Here is a 21,818-nt window from a genome sequence, read left to right as displayed (position 1 = left end):
TATGCCTGATATTTTTAAGGTTTGCTACATCCTTATAAATATGCCTCTTAGTTTCTTCCAGGTTTAGAAACTGAAGACTCAATGTGTCTTACATACAAGAAACCTAAACCAATTTTGATGACTCCCACTATCTGTGTGGAGGAAAACCTGGCTGTGTGTTACATATGCACTCATCGTATGGAGATGAGAGACAGACAGAGAGGTAGATACTCTATTGAAACAGGCACCATAACAAAGCTGACAAATATCTTATGCATCCAGCCACTATCTCAGTTACGAGTCATACCAACAGAAAATAAGTTTCTTTCATTAGTATTTTCAATATATTTACATAATGCTGTCTCAAATTTTAAGTAAAGCTTTTTTTTTTTTAAAAAAAAAAAAAAGGAATGTGACCCAGAATGAAAACATAATCACAGAATCGTAGAATTGTTTAGGTTGGAAAAGGCCTTGAAGATCAAGTCCAACCGTTAACATAGCACTGCCAAGTCCACCACGAAACCATGTCCCTAAGCACCGAATCTACACATCCTTTTAAGTATCTTCAGGGATAGTGACTCAACCACTTCCCTGGGAAGCCTGTTTCAATGCTTGATAGCCCCTTTTGGTGAAGAAATTTTTCGTAATATTCAATCTAAACCTCCTCTGGCACAACCTGAGGCTATTTCCTCTTGTCCTATTGCTTGCTACTTGGGAAAAGCGACCAATACCCACCTCGCTACAACCTCCTTTCAGGTAGTTGTAGACAGTGATAAGGTCACCTCTCAGCCTTCTTTTCTCCAGGCTAAACAACCTCAGATCCTTCAGCTGCTCCTCATAAGACTTTTGCTCCAGACTGTTCACCAGCTTTGTTGCCCTTCTCTGGACACGCTCCAGCACCTCAATGTCCTTCTTGTAGTGCGGGGCCCAAAAGTGAACATGGTATTTGAGGTGCGACCTCACCTCTGAGTACAGAGGGACAATCCTTTCCCTAGTCCTGCTGGCCACACTAGTTCTGATACAGGCCAGGATGCTGTTGGTCTCCTTGGCCACCTGGGCACACTGCTGGCTCATATTCAGATGGCTATCAACCAAAACACTCCCAGGTCCTTTTCTGTCAGGCAGCTTTCCAGCCACTCTTCTCCTATAGTGTTGCTGCAGGGGTTGTTTCCCAAGTGCAGGACCCAGCACGCAGCCTTGTTGAACCTCATACAACTGGCCTCAGTCCCTCGATCCAGCCTGGGTCCATCCATTGTCCAGATCCCTCTGCAGAACCTTCCTACCCTCCAACAGATCAACACTCCCATCCAACTTAGTGTCATCTGCAGACTTACTGAGTGTGCGCTTGATCTCTGCTTCCAGATCACTCATAAAGATATTCAACAGAACTGGCTCCAATATGGAGCCCTGGGGAACACCACTTATGACCAGTCACCAGCTGGACTGAACTCCGTTCACCACAACTCTTTGGGCCCAGCCATCCAGCCAGTTTTGTACCCAGCAAAGAGTAAGCCTGTCCAAGACATGAGCAGCCAGTTTCTCCAGGAGAATGCTGTGGGAAATGGTGTCAAAGACTTTACTAAAAAGCCTGGATAAAGAACATCCACAGCCTTTCCCTCATCCACTAAGTGAGTCACCTTGTCACAGAAGGAGATTAGGTTGATCAAGCAGGACCTGCCTTTCATAAACCCATGCTGAGAGGGCCTGATCATGTGCTTGTCCTGTATGTGCTGCATGATGACACTCAAGATTATTTGCTCCATAACCCTCCCCACCACTGAGGTCAGACTGACAGATCTGTAGTTTCCCACATCCTCCCTTCCAGCCCTTCTTGTAGATGAGCACCACACCTGTTAACCTCCAGTCAACCAGGACCTCCCTGGTTAGCCAGGACTGCTGATAAATGATGGAAAGTGGCTTGGTGAGCACTTCTGCCAGCTCCCTCAGTGCGCTTGGGTGGATGCCCTCTGGCGCCATAGACTTGTGTGTGTTCAAGTGGTGACACAGGTCAGTAACCATTTCCGCTTGGATTATAGGGGCTTCAGTCTGCTCCCTGTCCTTGTCTTCCAGTTCACGGGTCTGTGTACCCCAAGAACAACTGGTCTTACTATTAAAGACTAAGGCAAAGAAAGCATTACGTACCTCGACCTTTTCCTCATCCTCTGTCACTGTGTTTCCCCCCGACATCAAATAAAGGATAGAGATTCTCCTTAGCCTTCTTTTTGTTGTTAATGTATTTATAGAAACATTTTTTGTTGTCTTTCACGGCAGTAGCCAGATTAAGTTCTAGCTGGGCTTTGGCCCTTCTAGTTTTCTCCCTGCATGACTTCAGGACATCCTTGTAGTCCTCCTCAATGGCCTTCTTCTTCTTCAAAAGGTCATAAACTCTCTTTTTTTTCCTGACTTCCAACCAAAGCTCTCTGTTCATCCAGGCTAATCTTATTCCCCACCAAGTCGTCTTTTGGCACATGGAGATAGCCAGCTCCTGCACCTTTCGGATTTCCTTCTTGAATATCCAGCTTTCCTGGACTCTTCTGCCATTTAGGACTGCCTCCCAAGGGACTCTGTCACCAAGGCTCCTAAACAGGCTAAAGTCTGCCCTCCAGAAGTCCACAGTAGCAGTCTGCTGACCCCTCTCCTTACTTCTCCAAGAACTGAAAACTCTATCGTGATTGCTATGCCCAAGATGGCCTCCAACCATCACATCACTCATGGCATATAAAGATGCCATGTTTTAAATCAAGAGTGAAATCTGTAGCCAGAAGCTTGCTGGTTTTGGCTGAGACAGAGTTAATTTTCTTCACAGTCGCTCGTATGGGGATCATGTTTTGGATTTGTGCTGAAAACTGTTGATAATGCAGAGAGGTTTTGGGTATTGCTGAGGAGTGCTTACACAGAGTCAGGGCCTTTTCTGCTCCTCATCCCACCCCACCAGTGAGTAGGCTAGGGGTGCACAAGAAGTTGGAAGGTACACAGCCAGGACAGCTGACCCCAATTGACCAAAGGGATATTCTATACCATATGATGTCATGCTCAGCATATAAAGCTGGAGGAAGAAGGAGGAAGCAGGGGGTGTTCATAGTTCTGGTGTTTGTCTTCCCAAGTAATTGTTATGCATGATGAAGTCCTGCTCTCCTGGAGATGGCTGAACACCTGCCTGCTGATGAGAATTATTGAATTAATTTCCTTGTTTTGCTTTGCTTGTGTGTGCAGTTTTTGCTTACCCTATTAAACTGTCTCTATCTCAACTCATGAGTTTTCTCACTTTTACTCTTCCAATTCTCTCCCCCATCCCACTGTGAGGGGTGTGAGCGAGCAGCAGGCTGGAGCTTCGTTGCCAGCCAGGGTTGAACCACAACAAGAAGAAAAACTGGGAGGTAGGAAGTGCATGCAAGACGGCACATTTACATTTACTTTACAACCTAGTTGATGAACCATACTTAAAGTGGACTATGGCTGGAAGAATTGAAGGGAATAGTCTCTTAAAGAAGTAATTTCCATGGATGGAACATCGCTCTATAAAACAACTGCTACATCCTGAGACAACTTTTGGTAATGAACTCCAACAACATTAATGCTTAGCAGGTAAAGTACTTTGCATGTAAAGTGACAAATTATAAAAATCTGCTTCCACAAAACAGCATTTGATTAAAAGTATTTTAATATTTGTAGCCTTTAAAATATTTTCATTAATTTAAAACTATGAGCTCTCTCGACAAGAACACACTTCCTATTTGCCCCAAAACACTCTACATACATCTAGTTTCCTATATACATAATAAAGAAATGTACTAGCCTACTTGGTTATTCATCACTTGTTAAACTGGTTAAAATATAATTTATAACTGCACAGGAATAAAGGTAATGACAAGTTTTCCTTAGTCAACCATATATAACCGCACACCATATACACGTAAAGGGACAGATAACAGAATGCTACAGCAATGTGAAAATATATATATATATATATACAAGCTCAGATTCTCACCTGTGATAAAGCGGTATGTGTATATGTATGTGTATGCACACATGCATGCTTACAGTGGATGCAGACATGATCCAAAATTAATTCTCTGTCAAGATGGACTCCGTGATTACCATAGGAACAGAGTATGTTTAAGTGCAAGATAAGAAACAACTTGATCTACAATCATTTGCAAAACTATCGCCCTCATCATAACTGAACTGAGAATGAGACTTGGCATATCTCAAGCTGTAATAAAATCAAAAGGCAACCAACTGTTTTCAGTATCCCAGAAGGTGGCTTTTAAAACCCAAGGCTTCCAACCACTAACATGCCTTACATTACTGGTCAGATTAGAAACAACCAAGGCGATGAGCAGCATTCTTCGGTCATGACTAGCTTAATACTCAGAAGTTTAAGTGAGTTCCTCCAAAAATGGGGAAAAATGGTGGGGGTGCAGTGCTAAGTATGTGGAACACTTAACACTCGTGAAGTTGTCTTGTGAAGTCACTGGAATATTCTTCCATTAAAAAAAGTTACAATCTAAGAAAAACAGATGAAAAGCAATTTCTTCTGTGGGAAAATGGAAGCTTTATAATGGAAGCAAAGAAAGATCAGTTAGGTGTTTGTGGAAGAAGAAATGGCCTGAACCCAAAACATTATCATGTCTCAAGAACATCATCAACAGACTTAGCTGTGTCATGACCTAGCTACCTTGACCAGTATTAAGGAAGGACAACTCACATGCGTTCTCACTTAAGTGACTGACACGTCATAATGATTATGAATGACATTTTGTTGGCCTACAGTATTCACCAAATCATTCGTTCCCAAAATGTGGTCATCAGTGCCATCAGTAAGATCAGTTAAGATCCAACTGATTTGTGAAGTCATATCTCTGCAATATTTTCAATTAAAGCTTGATCATAGAGCTCATCGTGAGATCTGACAGCCTGAGTGGTCTGACAATCTCTATCATCCATAGACGAGAACTGAATAAAAGACAAGTTTGACAACTATAAAAAAACCCAAACTTGTGATACTAAAAGGGGATGGTAGGCAAATAAGGGCACAGAAAAGGAACAGAAATTTTAACAAAGTTTAGCATATGTGATTTGATATTAGAAAGAAAAAAAAAAAAGATAATGGGCAAAGGACAGGAAAAAAGGGAAAATCATCCAAAACCCAGTGGTATTATAGACTACAAAGGTAGGAACATAGCCACAGCTCCAGAAGCTTATGCTTTAGGAACTGTAATGCTGTTTTGTGGTGTTACAATGACGTTTTGCTGTCAACGTATTAAGGCAAAAATGCAAAGTTTGTGGGCTTTACATCCTTTTTTCAGAAATAGTCTTGTCTCATGAGAAATACGTGAAAGAACAAGGAGATTTGTTATACAGGGTTTCAACATGAAATATGGTCACGAATATTCCTTTGTTCCATAGCTGTCAAACAGCAGTTTACCATATCAGCATTACTGTCAAAAAGGGAATATAATACAGAATAGCATAGCAGCCAGTAAAGTTTATGTAGCTAAAACACCAAAGCCAAGCACTCATACAAATAGGGACAAACAGTATTCCGTATGTACTTCACTAGTATAATTATATCTATAATGACATCGTGGTATAAGGGTTTGTGGTATAGCAGTTTCACATTAGGGGAAAAGTAGACCATACGTACCACCCTACATCAATACAGAAAAAAAAAATTAAGCTGCATTATCATATATTTAAAATGTTACTGTGGTATTATGTTCAAAACATTAGCAAGAATTCTTAACATACGTATATTTGAACTACTTTTTCTTACACAGAAAAAACAATTTAGGCATGACTTGAAAGAAAAGATAACTCTTTCTCAAATTCTTGGTATATCAATTCTGCCCTAATAAGGTCAATGCACAGCCCAGCAGGTAAAGTATCTAGCTGCTAAATTATTTTTCAGATCCATTACCTCATGAAACTGAGGGTATAAGCAGTCCTGTAACTCTGAATGCACCATTACTCCCAATAATATTTCATTCTCCATAAACTGCTTTTTCTGGAAAGTAAAATATTTAGAATGCTATTGATCCACAGTTATTTCACCTGTGGAGACTCCTTGGTCCCTATTTTGAAGCAGAACCAATACCTCCAGTGCTGGGAGGAGCTTTATTGCACCCATGCCAAACCCAAGCCTGCCTGCGTTCTCTGAAGCAGGTTTATCTTAGAGAATTATCATGGCAGTCTGGCTTATGGAAATGATAGGAGAAAAGACATGCAACATCCCCCATCTTCAAGTATCACATAAGATGGTAATTTCAACAATAAAAGTTGTATGTATACAGCTAGAATGAGCCAGAGCTACTTAAAAGGATATCAGTTCAAGCTTAGACAGAACAACTGCTGTAGCATCACTTCTGCATAAATAAATGGGATGGGGGCAGGGCGGTGTGTGGAATTTAAAAAATCACACATAATACTTCCCTAAACGTTAATGCAAAGAAAAGTGTGTTAATTTGCTTTAAGTCCTAAAATCTTTGAGGATAAAATTAATGTAAACTTATTACATTCATGAGTGTATCACAGCCCTTATTATCGCTACGGTCTCAGCAGCAAAGAGAATTAGTTGAAGAGCTGTAAGTTGTGTGGGAGCTCATTTTAATGAGTCATGACCTGTGAACATCAGCTGACAAGCTTCCCTGGGTTGTCTTAACACACAGGCAGACAGAACAACTCTTCACAAACCACTATATTCCAGGAGATCTCAGAGACCAGATCTCTGGCTACAGCATGCCAATACAGCTTCACTGAATTTGACGCAGTTATTCCTACTGATGCAAGTCAAGTATCTGCCTCTGTCAGTCTGAATCTTCCATAGGAAACCATGCCTCATCTACTCACTCATTCCTAGCTGGTGCTTAGCAACTTGTGATACAAATCCAGGGCAAGCAGTGTATGCGTGTGCATCTGTATACACAGATCAACAGTCAAACTCTTTACAAACTCACCAGCATGAAAGACTGTGGGATATTTCCCTGCTTCATTCCATTAGAAACCACTTACTGAAGAAGTCATGGCTGCAACTCCCCCTTCTCATTAGCATTGTAAAATGTTAGTGCAATTTGTTTTCCTGTACTGGTGAATCTGCTGGCAACTGCATTTGAAACCTGCATTTTAATGTCAACGACCATGAAAAAACTCCTGCGTTAATACATGGAGGACCTATTTTAAAAATTCACAGCAGTAATTTCAGAATTCGTTTAATTAAAAAAATTCTTGAACAGTCATGATTATCTTAAAGAATCTACGTAGATCATCTTAAAGAATTCATGTAGATAAAAGTATCAATTACAGAACACTGGAGTTTATCTTTCCATTTATTTTCCTTTTTCCTAAACATTAGATGTCTAGTCTGTGTATGATTTCATCTGTTAGGCAACCAACATACTAAATTTTCCCCCAAAAGTGACAAATTACTGGACAGATGAGTCCACTATAAATTAATTATTGTAGTTTAATTACAATAATTGAAAATTTAAAGACATTTAAACTCTCTCACCTCAAGGGTAGGTGGATCATTTCTTTTTTTTCTTATCCATGCTGCAAAAGAAATAAAAATCAAATGGATTATTTCAAAGATCACAGACAGTATTAAATCTCCAAATTATGATGAATTTGTAACAGAAAATAAATGTTTATATAAAATATTACAACAGAATTTGCCACAACCTGGCAAGCCATAATATTATTTCCCAAAATATAAAGTCTCAAGATGTTATTTCCCATGTTAATACTCTCAGTCTTGACACAAGGAAGGTAGTGGTGGGGTGATCACCTCTGTGAGGAGAGCCTGGGTACAGTTTTCACACTACTCTGGCTGCCAAAACAGGGCTTTAAGCAGGGCTCATGGCCCAGGCCTGTTGGTGAGCTTGCTATACAGAGCTGAGCTTCACCCTGAGAAGATGATGACTGCTGAGAAGTAAGAAAAGCCTTAGACCACTCTGGAGAAAAAGGATTCTTGTATATGCCTCAGGCATTGTTAAAGCCAAAGCACCTATTTAGAATCACAGAATCATAGAATGGTTCGGGTTGGAAGGGACCTTAAAGATCATCTAGTTCCAACCCCCCTGCCATGGGCAGAGAAATCCTCCACTACACCAGGTTGCCCAAAGCCTCATCCAACCTGGCCTTGAACACTGCCAGGGACGGGGCATCTACAACTTCTCTGGGCAACCTGTTCCAGTGCCTAACCACCCTCAATGTAAAAAATTTCTTCCTTATATCTAATCTAAATCTGCCCTCTTTCAGTTTGAATCCATTGCCCCTCGTCCTATCACTACACGCCCTTGGAAAAAGTCCCTCTCCAGCTTTTCTGTACCCCTTTAAGTACTGGAAAGCTGCTATAGGATCAGCCCAGAGCCTTCTCTTCTCCAGGCTGAACAGCACCAACTCTCTCAGCCTGTCTTCACAGCAGAGGTGCTCCAGCCCTCGGATCATCTTTGTGGCCCTCCTCTGGACTCGCTCCAGCAGCTCCATGTCCTTCTTATGTTGAGGACTCCAGAGCTGAACACAGTATTCCAGGTGGGGTCTCATGAGAGCTGAGTAGAGGGGCAGAATCACTTCCCTCGACCTGCTGGCCACACATTTATTTTAGTGCCAACTAGAATTCCTTTACAGGGATGCATGAAACAGCCCCAAATCCGACTGAAGGGCTGCAGAACCCTGACTGCACCATGCCGTACAGATGTGCATCACAGGGGAGGTCTTGTAACCAAGGGAAGGGTCCTTCCATCTCAGTCAATTCATGCTGGAAAAGACAGCAGGAGAATGAAAGCAGTGGCAACAACTGTCCTGTGGCTCAGGTTTTCCATGATGAAGCAAAATCAATAGACTTACGCCCACTCCCACTGCAAACACTGATGTTTAGTGCGAGACTGACTGGAGGTAGCAACCCAAAGGGATCCCATTCCAGACAGAGAAGCGGCACTCCATCGGGTCTTGCTTCCTTCAGTCAATGAAGTATTAGAGACAGCTCCAACTCTATTACAGACATTATTTAGACAAACAAACTCCCTGCCACTGGACAAGGCACTATCCATCACTCTTTAAAAGTACCACTACTGTAGCATTTTTTCATGCTGCACAATTGTTAGGTACCAGGTTGTGCATTTGGTAGACCTTTCTGCTCGTATGTTTTGAACAAATGAGTTGCAGAATGCAAGTGGCCAGTAATGAACAGAAGGACAAACATAAGGAAAGCCAGTTCCAAGTGCCAAGATATGGCAAAATGTTCTTTTGTACGTTTGTTAGGATAATTAGGACTTTTGTTACTGTGCTTGAAAATTAGACCAAAAATCACATTTTCATTATCATGCAGTCAAATTCCTGGTCTGACCTGTAGCTGTCTATAAAGTTTCAGATATGGTTTAAGAAGGAATTATTCCAAATTTTAATTTTCTAATACCATCTGTGCTGTATTTTATGGGGAACCAGGGAATGAGTCACACAGCAAGTCCAAAACACTAAAAGCTGCACAGAGTCATGTCCCCTCAATACTGAAAATGCAATTAAACATAGAGTGAAGCACTAACATCACTCTTCTTCAGCAACATTATGAAACCGATTTCAGGAGGAATAGTTTCCAATTAACATAAGAATGGAATTAAGGGAAGAAAACCAGCATTACCTAGCTTGGAATTTAGCTATGACGGCAAGGCCAACAGCCTTAACACAGGTTAATGGTAAAATACCAGTAATGATACAAATCAAGGTATTACTTTTGGTTCTTGTCTATCAGATGACACTTTCTAAAGATGTGTTCTTTTAAATACCATTCTCAAACATCTTCAGGTAAAAGCAGTCTCTGCTGGCTCTTCTCAGAGATCTTTTGATCCTAACAAAGATTAGACCCAAATTTGCCATTGTGGAGAAGCAACTGAGGCTCAACAGTACTCATCACTCTTTCTGAAAAAGTTTTATGTTAGTGGAAAGAAAAACAGACCATCAAGACAACTCAAAATACAACAAAATCACTTTCTATTGAATCTGTAGAGCTGGAAAACGTTTTGCATCTATCTGTAGCACTTTCAAACGTTTAAATTTTATTAGGATTTCCAAATGCAAAATCTGGCAAGATTAGAGACCAGACTGGCATGAGACTGGCACTTCTCAGCTGGCAGCCTTGCAGACACTCTTTGTAAAAGGACCAACAGATTTTAGAGAAAATCATAGCACACAAGCCTTTCCTCCTGACAGAAGTCATGTTCACCCACAATCATGATGTTCCAACATGATCCATAAAAGAAAGGGGTAGAAGTATCAGGTATAGTGAAGTATGTATACTAGCCACTAAACAATAAGAGATACAGCTGGAGAAAAAAGGGAAAAGTAGTAGTTTAAAGTGTTTAGTAAAAAATTATGGTTCAAACCTTCAAAATTTAAGGGATTACTTTCAACAAACTATCATCTTCTGCCTTGCTATGCCTTGCTTCTGGTCATATGTACAGTATCACTGGTTTCAATTCCACAGCTCTCAGCACCTAAAAATGTCATTTTTTTTGAAAGTGCCAGTATTTTCTTAAAATACCAGCTGTTTTAACTTCAACTGATTATAATTAGTGATTCTTAAAGAAATATTCTTAAAATTTGAAATCCTACAAAAATTAAACTCCAGTTAGAAACTACTGAAATACAACATTTACAATAGATTTACTTTCAATAGCAGATGGGGCTTTTAGGCAGTTACTTGATTAATGATTTTCAGATGAATGGAATACTTCTATTAAAAGATTTTATCATTTAATTATCTGCCTCAGTTTTAACAAGCCACAGACTGAACAGTGAAGGATAACACAATGACACATGTCCTGTGAACAGAAGCTGTGAAGCAAGAAGTGTTACACAACACATTTTCATTCATTAATACATCTCAATTAGTACCAACACTCAAAAGCAACAAAACAATCCATAATTTAGGAAGATTTCTCGTAACAAACATTCCATTATCAGACTGTATCTATTTAAATACACAAATAACACACAAAGTTATAACATCACCTTATTTTTCTGTCCAGCTATAACAGGCATCTAAATGCACGATTTTATAGGAGCGATCAACCTTCCTTCTTTATAATAAGTGTCAGGACTACAAATCTTTTTCAGTTTAACCCTAAATAAAACTTGCTGACACAAAGACTGGATACCATTTTCCAAATTACTACATGTAAATTCATTTTAATATCTCTAATGAGTTGCAGTGGAAAGTCATTATTTAATGAAAGATTCCTTCACTGCTACGTAGCTGAGGGAGAAATACAGTAACAAAATTTACTAAAATATCTTTATAGCCATTTGATGAAGTTAGTTAGCTTTAATACATAATATTCCCTCTGTGCAAATCCATTTCTGAAATATTCTACACAAAGCACAGTTCAAGATACATTACAAGATTAAAAGCAAAGCAAATATCATCTGAATTGAGTATATTTTAGTATACTGTACTTTAGCTTCTAATAGTTTTATCAGCCTTTCAAAAGGATTAAATTTTACTAATTATTCACCTGACCACTCCTCAGTCTTTGGGAAAAAGAACTGGAGGGCACTAATATATTTGATCCCCACCAGTTTTCAGGTGGTTTCTCTTTCAGACAGAAAAATTTTAAAAGTCTTTCAATTTTTTCTGAAGTATCAACAATATTTTAAGCATCCAACACATGGTTCAGAAAAACACCAACAACTCGTAACTCAGGAGTAAGAGAAATTCATAGTAACAATTCAAGGAAGAGTGAATATATACAAAAATATAACCAGCGATTTACTACGGAGCACTAATTTTAACAAAATCCAAGTAAATATATTAAAATTAAGACATTTTGCATTCTCGTTTACAAATATAGTCAGTGTATAAAATTCAGCAATGGAAAAGCTCTCCCACCTTTCTTTGCTCCATTACACCTTTAGTCAATGCAGGTTTGTATTACTGAACAGATTTATACCACAGTTAAGTATTTGTTGATGGAAAGAAGGCAGGTAGGTGCATTATTCCATACTATTTGAACACCATATGCACACACGCATACACTTAATGAAAAAGTGTCCAGTGAACAGTTAAGCTGGAAAAGATTTCCACATAAAGACTCCTGTTCCCTACACTAATAAAACAAAATGCCCTCACCATTGTCAGTCAAGTTACTCTAAACCTAGTAAAGCAGAGAAGGTAACATGTATGTACTGAGTGCTAGCAAAACATGCTTCCCTGCCCCCCAAAGCTTTGGCAAAATTTTCAAACTCATTAAGTTACTGCTTCTAATTTTATCTGGATGGCACTTCCTGCATTCTGTATTCATTGTAATGCTACTTTTGTCTAGAAGAATTTTGCAAGATAGCTGGACATTTCCTACCTTGAGACCCTTGCATTCTTTCATCAGCACTCATTTGCATTTTCATTAGCATGCATGAGATTTTCATTGAACTTTAAGACTCCTACTGGCACGTAACACACTGTAATGAGCGTTACTGTAATGAGCGTAAAAGTGAGCATGCAAATTAAGAATCCCATTAATCACTAAATGTTAGCAGGAAAGAAAAAAAAAAAAGGACAAGGAGTAGATGGGCAATAAAATGCTGCGTGAAGCATGCAATCTCATGAATCTCTGGAGGCATGTAAAATTACTGATCTCCTCTCAGGAGCACTATTGACACGTCCCAAGGAGGTAAATTACACATTCTACAGTAGGTGAACATTCAGAACTAACATTACAGACAGGTTATCTGTTGTGTGCATCCATATTGCCTAGGGAAAAGTATGCACTCCCACCTTGTAGTCAACTATAAAAGGCTTCACCTAAACAAAAACAGGTAATATTTGCATTGTGTGTACGGATTACGTTCTAAATTCAAAACTACAGTACAAATCGAAACACACTTTCAGATTTTTAAAATTAAAATATACTTAATTTTCTGTGTACAAATAGACTAACATTAAGACTATGGAGAACACAAGGGACTATGATTCTATTATTTTAACATTGAGCACATTTCAGTTTTACAAAAGCCTTAACGGATCTTCAGAACTTTTGTAAAATTCACAGATCTGAGAACTTCGGAAATTTAATCCCGTGGAGCACTTAAAACTAACATCTTCAGGAGAAAAATTCCAGGCAAATACTTCAGGTGTAAGCCCTGGGCCCTACATTTAGTAAACTCTCAGGACTAATACACAAACATCTTCTCTGGAGTCTGAGAAACAGCTTGCACAGACTGAGTCTGCAGTCTGGCTGACAGGTTTATCTGCTTGCTTTATAGCTTTCTACATGGTCTCGGTTACCTTATTACATGTTTATAACGTGATAAACACAGTGTCAAAATCAGCCTCTCAGTTTACCAGCTGTCCAGGCTGAATGTCTTAGATTTACAATGAGATTTAACTTGGATTCTCTTCAAATTTCACTACAGCCTGCTCCCACTCCTTCAACAGTCCTTTGTCCCTGGGTTTGTGCAAGTTCTCCTCAGACAACTCGTGTCCTTAAATATTTCCAGGGACAGTACTTTTATTAATTTCGGTCACAAGAGGTTTATTTTCTAGCCAGACAGTGTGATGTAGGGAAACAAGGAGAGGGAGAGAGTTCTGAGATGCCTGCTTTTAAATGGGGCGGCCATTAAGAGTTATCCACAAGTGCAAAAACTGAGTCCTGGCAGAACAAAGACAACACAGGTGAAAGCGGCTCTCTGTAGATCCCGAGGAAAAGGAGAGGAAAGAAGGCAACAGAAACTTTAGCATGGTCCTTAAAGTGAAAAGTGTGAGAAGGCTAGGCAAGGAGACTGCTATTGCTGAACCAGCCAAAACTGAAGCTGAGAGGCATAGATGTCAGAGTGCATACAGAGAATTTGGAGAGAAGGTCCCTGGAGATGTAAGCATGAGCTCAGCAGAGAGAATTTAGAACACTAAAAATCCAAAAATTTCCAAGAGTAAAGAGAAAACAGAAGTAAGAAATACTATACAGCCTTCTAACCTTACATTCATCTTTTACTGTTCAGAGAAAACAGCAAGTATTATAGAAATCCTTCTGCAGTCTCAGACTATTTGCTGGAATGATCAGCATCCACAACAGTACAAATCATGAAGTGAACACCCACAGAAAGAAAGTGTGGGGAAATTTTCAAGAGTCTGGCCAGAAGATACAGAGTGAAAGTTCAGCACAGGTCTTGTGAGCCTAGGAAACTTCTAGACCTATCTTAAAGAGGAAAAAATAGGGACAAAACTGTAATGTGCCTTTCGACAAAGCACATCTAAAAACCTTGTATTAAACTGGTTCACAGTCAGGCAACTGGCTTCCATAGTATCATTTGAACTGTCTACTCTTTCTGTTCTTTCCCATTTCTTACACATTGAGAAGTTTTCATTTTACAGGAGGCAGAAAAGAAGTAGTGATGAACTGAACTTCAGAGCATCTCACATCCCTAATTCACATCCCATTACACAGGGAAGGTACAATAGCTCTTTGAACAGCCTCTATACCCACAGCAGAAGCACCAGGTTTGGCTTTTTTAAGATTATCTTATACTCACACAGAATCGTTTGTAATGTTTAAATTGGCATTGGACAAAAAAATACAGGTTAACATGGTGGTTTTTTTGGTGGAATTCCCATACTTTATCAGAAACATGCACTACATGCCCATTCTGCTTAAGAAATGCCCGGGGCAAAAAAGATGCATGTATCCTTTCTTTCTGTTTCTAGAGAAATTCAGTACTTAAGAGGAAAAGACTGTTACCTATCTGCATACTGTAAATTTTGCTTTTCTCTGTAAATTCTTTATATTTGGTGCTGACAAAAAACATAGAAAAAAAACGCAGTTACAAAGATGAGGAAGTTATGCGTTAAAAGTATAAACACAGCTCATAAAAATGGGACTGCCAAATTGTGTTCTTTAAAACAAACTCAAATAAGATGCCTTGACTTGCAAAAGTGCATCTCAGGTCCAGCAGTTGCATCTTTTTAGGCAAGTCCACACTGCAGGAGACCTGACCCTTGACTCCAAGGTCTCTCCCTGTACTGGTGCTTGCCAAAAGCATCTTTCCAAACATCTGTCCCCTCCCACGCACCACACTGTCAAGTCACATGGATTTGTGCTAAGGTTTCTGAAGAGAGATGTAGTGCAGGCTTTTTAGTGCTACAGGGGTTCCAGCAGTCCTAAGGAACAGGTTCATGCAGCAAGCTGGTTGAAACAGTGTAAGACCCTTTGTGAAAGGGTGATTATTCCACAGGCATCTGAGACAGTCTGACTGTCCACGTCGTTTCCTGTTACTTCCAGCCAAGTGCAGGTAGAGACTATCGGATTGCATTTTTCAACTCTTAAAAGGCAGCAGCAGGTTTTAGACGAGAATGCATGCACAGCACGTGAGGTTTTATTCACGCTTCTCAGTGTTTGTGGTGCAGAGTGACTGCATGACGGTCATACAGACCTAAGATGACCAACAGTGACGGAAGAACTTTTGGATGAGGAAACAGACCTTCAGAAAGTCGGTAGATACCCATTCAAGCACCAGATGATTTAGTAAGGATAAGCCTACCAGGCTGCTGCTGTTCTTCAAAAGATGTTATCTCGGGTTGATAAAGAACAAAGAACAACTAGATGGAGACTTGCCAGCCAACTGTGAGTTCCGCGGCAGCAGAAGACGGAAGCTGTTGATATTGTGGTTTTGCCACAGTTGGCAAATGCTGCTAATAGGGTTGAAACATATTTGAGAAGCTTTTAGCTGTTAATACTAGCCTTAGTTAATCACAAAAAAAATCACAGGAATCAGTGTAATGGCAATGATAAAATGCAAGATGGGGACATTTGGTATTTCTCTACTGACTCCAGGAAGGGATATTATGGGACCAAAGATTTCTCTTAGCTCAGTATCACCTCCCTCAGGGGCCAGCAGTGAGAACAGAGGAAAGAGAATGAGGTAAAGCAAATACATTGTGCTAATTCCTCAAAACACACTGTAGCCTCCATTAATTTGCAGCTTACTAACTGAACCACAGTGATGTCTGTATACAAGAAGGATTTTTGTTCCACAACTGCTTCTAAACTTTTTGAACTCATGCAAACTTCCAGCAAGCAGGATTTTCAATTACAAGGAATTCCACAGTTCAACTGCATAGTGTCCAAAGTAAAGAGGTTTGTTTGCTTTGAACCTACCAACTTTTGGGAGATGCCTAGATATTATTCTTCCCAAAATGCATGCTGAATGTTGGGTAGACTCTATCTACTATTTCAGGGATTCCTTGCTTATGCTTTAGAGTCCTGGATTTTAAGCCAAATTTAACCCCACACTTGGCTCAAGCTCTGATAGCCTCAAGGACAAACATACACTCCTTCTCTGCTTTCTCTGTTTCTCCAAGGGCTGCTCAGCTAATCCTAAGGAACTTCTCTAACCTCCCTGAATGTCTATGTCCCAAATTTTCAGACAAAATTTTCATCAGTATCAGTGGGAAAAAATTGTTAATTAAGAGGTTCTTCAACTCCCTACAAGATTGTGCAAGGAAGACTACAGGAAGCCAAATACCACCACACACACACACACAAAAGAGCCCTATCACTGGGCCTCCAATGTTTCAACTGACCAACAAATTAACACTGCAGTTGAAGGCATAATCAGAAAGTTTAACACATTTAGTTTTGGTGATCCTGTTAGATCTCCCTCAGGCACAAATATTTACCCATTTAATAGGAGAAATTTATGATCATACAGTCTTTATTTACATTTTTATTAAGTACTGATTTCCTGAACAATTTATCCTATTTGTAAAAGGGTTTCTTTAAGAATTCATAATAACTATGCAGTTAAACAAAAGCTTGCATTACTCAGAATGTAATATAACAGACAGCCTATTCACATAGTCAGGCTTTCCACTAAAAGTACTGAATCTACATTCAATAGCAAAATTATCTTGAAATAAAACCAAAATATTCAGGAGTTACCTTCCCATTCTATTGGAAAATCACCCATTTCATATTGATATGCTTGACGATTTATTGCTTCTACAAACCTTCTTTCTGGTATAATCTGCCCTATAGCAAGAAAAAAAGAAAAAAAAAGCAGTTAAATATATTTCTATATAATATTTAAATTGCTGATTATGTTACTGTTTTAAAAGAACTGTACTTATTTACACAAGTGCAATGATGTCTACAGGAAAAAAATTAAGGATTAAAATACTGAGAAAATTATTACCATCTGGGTGACAGTCTGAAATGCTATCTGTTTCAGTAACTTTAACAAAAGCTTGCATGTTCTAGAGTTGACTTGAAATATTAATGACAAATACATTTCAATCCAGGTTACCCACCAAGTCATACACCAATCACGTGCACCCCACCCCCACCACCCCTTTGTGTCCCTCCCCTTGAGAATGCTTCTCTGAAGGATTGTCGATCAGTTTCCTATATGGTTTTCCTTCACCTGGATATCTTCCACACCATTGCTAGTGTAGGATCAGAAACTTGATGCTGTTTTCAAGTAAAAAAACAGCAATGAAAGTGCACTGGTCAGCTTTGCAAAGCAGCCAGGCCACAATCACTGGCAACCGCTCTGTGCACGTGAGCCTTCTCACATATGCTTGCAAACTAAGTATTCTCTATGTTAAAAAAATGAAAAATGGTAGATAGCTCTCTGATAGGGAACATTCGGTATATTGAAAGGGAGTCAGTGCGGAGAATCTGGATCTGAAGCCTACCCACAGACTCTAGTACTGCCAAAGAGGAAGAATTAAGGTTCAACCAGTGACGCAGCAAACAGAAGACTGACTGTCAGATATCATGCTACTGTATAGAGGAACAGACAGTGTATCATTCAGGAAAAAAACCTTCTTAACTGTTGCAGCTTTCATGTATGAAAGAGTATTTTAATTTGCTTTTTAAATTAGAAGATGCTGGAAAGATGTGCAAGGCCCCCATTGCTCACAGGAAAAAAAACTAACAACATTCCCCAGGCTTCTTCTCCCAGCTTTTTATCTTCCTGGAAGGCTGATCTAGAGAAATTTGACATTTTGAGGAAACATCAAGAAACATCCGCATAAAATATTTTCTTTCATAATGATATGACTAATGCAGTTCACTCATTCAGTATGCTTTCAACAAGTATTTCAAATGAAGTTATTTTAAAACTCATAGTCAGGAGTTCCAATTCAACCTGTCTCTGGTTAACAGCTAAACTGCATACTAATGTTCAGTATCAATACAGTAAAATAAGAACTTGTATAGAAAATGAAATTCCTTTTTTGAGTACCTTTTTTAGCTTTATAATATTTCTTTTTCTTTTTAAGGAACCCATCATTTTTACTCTTTCAGACATAAACCATCAGGCAAAGAAAACAGTGTAGCATACTTTCATCTTCAAGATTAGATATTTTTAATCAGTGTTGAAAAGATCTATGATCTAAGATCTTGCCAAGTGCAAGATCCTTGTCTTGGGTTAGGCCGCTCCAGCAACCGAACCCACACAGCCGGTCACTCACCCTCCCCCACCCCCAGGAAAGAAGGATAGAATTAAAGGAAACTCGTGGGTTGAGATAAGAACAATTTAATACAGATAAGTACTACACAGTGTAGATGCTCACCACCCCCTCTTATCCGCAGCCCGTCTCGTCCCGAAGCTGCAATCCCGGACGAACACAAGGCCCCGAAATAGAGAGGGGCAGAGAGAGAGAGATAGTACTCCGAGAATGGGAGTACTGGGGGGGTGGGAGCGGGAAATGCAATAGAACAAAAGCGCAGAAGCGCAAAGGAGCAAAAGCGGCAAGAGAGCCAAAGCGCAAAAGCCCTTCTGTCCGGCTGTCCCTCACCTTTATATTGGGCATGACGCTGCATGATATGGAATACTGATTGGCCAGTTTGGCCCTCTATCTTAAGTTCCACCACAAATCACAAGGAGAATTGTGGCCCCCTTGTCCTGGCTATGCTCCCCCCTTATCCCACTGGGCTTCTGCACTGCGGCCAGAACACGGCACACTGAAAAGTCCTTGGAGTCTCACGTCCAACCACAAACATCAGCTTGCTATCAACATTCTTCTCAGAGCGAGCCTCTGAGTAAAACCAAAACACGGAGCTCTTCAAGCTGCTAAAAAGAAGAGCTAACTCTGTCCCAGCTAAAACCAGGACAGTCCTGCACATGGGTCGGGGCAATCCCAACCACAAGTACAGGCTGGGTGGAGAATGGATTGAGAGCAGCCCTGAGGAAAAGGACTTGGGAGTGATGGTGGATGAGAAGCTCAACATGAGCCGGCAATGTGCACTGGCAGCCCAGAAAGCCAACCGTATGCTGGGCTGCATCCAAAGAAGTGTGGCCAGCAGGTCGAGTGAAGTGATTCTGCCCCTCTACTCTGCTCTCATCAGACCGCACCATGAATACTGTGTTCAGCTCTGGAGTCCCCAGCACAAGAAGGACATGGAGCTGCTGGAGCGGGTCCAGAGGAGGGCCACAAAGATGATCCGAGGGCTGGAGCACCTCTGCTATGAAGACAGGCTGAGAGAGTTGGGACTGTTCAGCCTGGAGAAGAGAAGGCTCTGGGGTGATCTTCTTGCAGCCTTCCAGTACTTAAAGGGGGTCTACAGGAAAGCTGGAGAGGGACTTTTTACAAGGGCGTGTAGTGATAGGACAAGGGGCAATGGCTTTAAACTAAAAAAGGGCAGATTTTGATTAGATCTAAGGAAGAAATTTTTCACTCAGAGGGTGGTGAGGTACTGGAACAGGTTGCCCAGAGAAGTTGTAGATGCCCCATCCCTGGAAGTGTTCAAGGCCAGGCTGGATGAGGCTTTGGGCGACCTGGTGTAGTGGAGGGTTTCCCTGCCCATGGCAGGGGGGCTGCAACTAGATTATCTTTGAGATCCCTTCCAATCCTAACCATTCTATGATACTACAATTTATACTTATTTGTTTTACAAGTACACAATTCTTATATGCTGAATATATCATAATTTATACATTTGCTTTAAAATAATCACCTTTCAAAAATATAATGGATAAATCCATTGTCAAAACTCTTTACCTACACTGGAAACCAAAAATACAAAATAACTTTCTTCCCATACAGAAGATTGCCAGAAAAGCTGAAGACCTATCTAATCAAGTCTGATCCTATATAAGCCTCAGGATTAACACCCTTCTCCATTTTTAGAAAGTCACTAGATTTTACTGTTAGCAAAGCATCTTTTAAAAAACTGTCCATAATTTCAGTCCTACACAGACAGAACAGTCTGAATAAACTGACATACGCAGAAGTAATGAACAAGTGTTTTTCTCCCTGCTACCATGACTTGCGATCGATGTTGTATCTTTATGCATTCCCAAATAAAACATTTTTAAGAAATCTACTTTTAACAAAATACACCTTTTTTTTTTTTTTTTCTGGCACAAGCTTTCATAATACACATGTAAAAACTATTTCTGCAGATCCCACAATCAAATCACATGGTAGAGCCAAACTCAGAAAATTATTTCCCAAAGATGTTATTTTGAAGAATCATCAAGCAGTAGCACTGGTAGGTTTTAAGCCTCTCTGTATTAGTGATGCACACACGGCACTAATTAACTTCAACTGTCTGATTTGCCTTGTCCCCTAGGTTTTTTTTTGGCAGACCACCACTGACTAATTTACGTAGACTTTTCTAATGAAGATCACACTGAGGCCTCTTTAGACGTAATTAAGACCTTTCACAGTTTACAGAAGTGTTTTTTCATGCTGAAGATATTGACTATTTTGCTTTATATCAATTAATTCATTCCCATGTTTTCAAATAAATACTGTGGTCTTTCCTTCTATAACTCAAGAAACTTCACTTGGAAGGGTATACATACAAAGAAATTACAAATAGCAAAGTAAGAACCACTATTTAGTAACTTGAAAATTAACCTAATTTTCATGTGACCAGTAGATCTCAGAAGCATAGAAGAACCATTAATAATTTGAGTTGAGATTATATAGAACACAACACATCCAAAGAATAACAGCCAATATCTCATAAAACAAAAAGCAGATTACTTCAGCAAGAATTTAACAGATGTTCAGAATACTCACATAGAATACTCAGATACAGTATCATTTACACAAAACACTGAAGCAGCCAAGATTTGCAACTTTCCAAGAGTAACAAGGAAGGAAAATGGCCAAGAAGTTTATGTAACGGAGAGATCATTCGGCAAGTGATGCAGTAATTACACATTTTAGATTTATATACTTTCTTACTGTACATATTTTCTGAAAGACTTTCTGTCACAGTGTATCTGAAAGTCAATGTGTGATGATTGAAGTCAATTTGTATAAAAGCCTGGAAAAAAAAAAAGTGTTTAACAGAAGTTAGGCAGTCTGCCGGCATGAGAAAGCGGTAGGCGAAGCCAGCAAGGGAAATATTAAGTGAAATGTGAAGGGGTAGCAAACGGCTTTAGAAAATAATTCATTAATTTCTACAACCTTATCTATAGACTATGAAGCCTAGAAACCAAGTTATATTTCCACAACAAAAACACGGTTAACTGTAGATATGCACAGATGTTATAAGTATTTTAATTTTTCAGTTTCTTCTAAGGAAGAGCCCTTCTTCTACAGATAAAACATCCTAATTGTTTCCACTGCAGCCACTAAATCTTATATATACACACTTGCTTTAAGAAAAACTCTTTGAAGAATCTTCCAGATCAAAATAAAGTTAAATCATGAATAATCTCAAACTCATGATGTTCTATAACCAAATTGTTATTCTTCTCATATCAATTTCCTACAACAACACATGTACATATAATTTTAAAGATCTCCCATAGCCCTAGATTGATCTTCGCTGTTTAGAAAACTGTTACTTGAAAAAGATTTCTCTTTTACCCTCCAGATAAGTTTGTCTAATGTGTAC

At 39.6% G+C, this 21,818-nt stretch overlaps 1 protein-coding gene across 1 annotated transcript in view; it reads right to left on the bottom strand.

Moving 5' to 3' along the window:
* The window catches only part of NDUFAF2 (NADH:ubiquinone oxidoreductase complex assembly factor 2), a 71,313-nt gene that overhangs the window by 9,302 nt on the left and 40,193 nt on the right, over positions 1–21,818 (bottom strand). The window contains exons 2-3 of the mRNA XM_086629688.1: positions 16,899–16,988; positions 7,487–7,527 (exon numbers count right to left, since the gene is read on the bottom strand). Of these exons, the coding sequence (XP_086485814.1) occupies positions 7,487–7,527; positions 16,899–16,988 (131 nt within the window). The remainder of the gene's footprint in view (positions 1–7,486; positions 7,528–16,898; positions 16,989–21,818) is intronic.

This window comes from Tauraco erythrolophus, chromosome Z (genome assembly GCF_009769465.1).
Source record: "Tauraco erythrolophus isolate bTauEry1 chromosome Z, bTauEry1.pri, whole genome shotgun sequence".
NCBI lineage: Eukaryota > Metazoa > Chordata > Aves > Musophagiformes > Musophagidae > Tauraco > Tauraco erythrolophus.
Note: the sequence above shows the minus strand (reverse complement) of the source record. Positions and strands in the feature narration are given on the sequence as shown.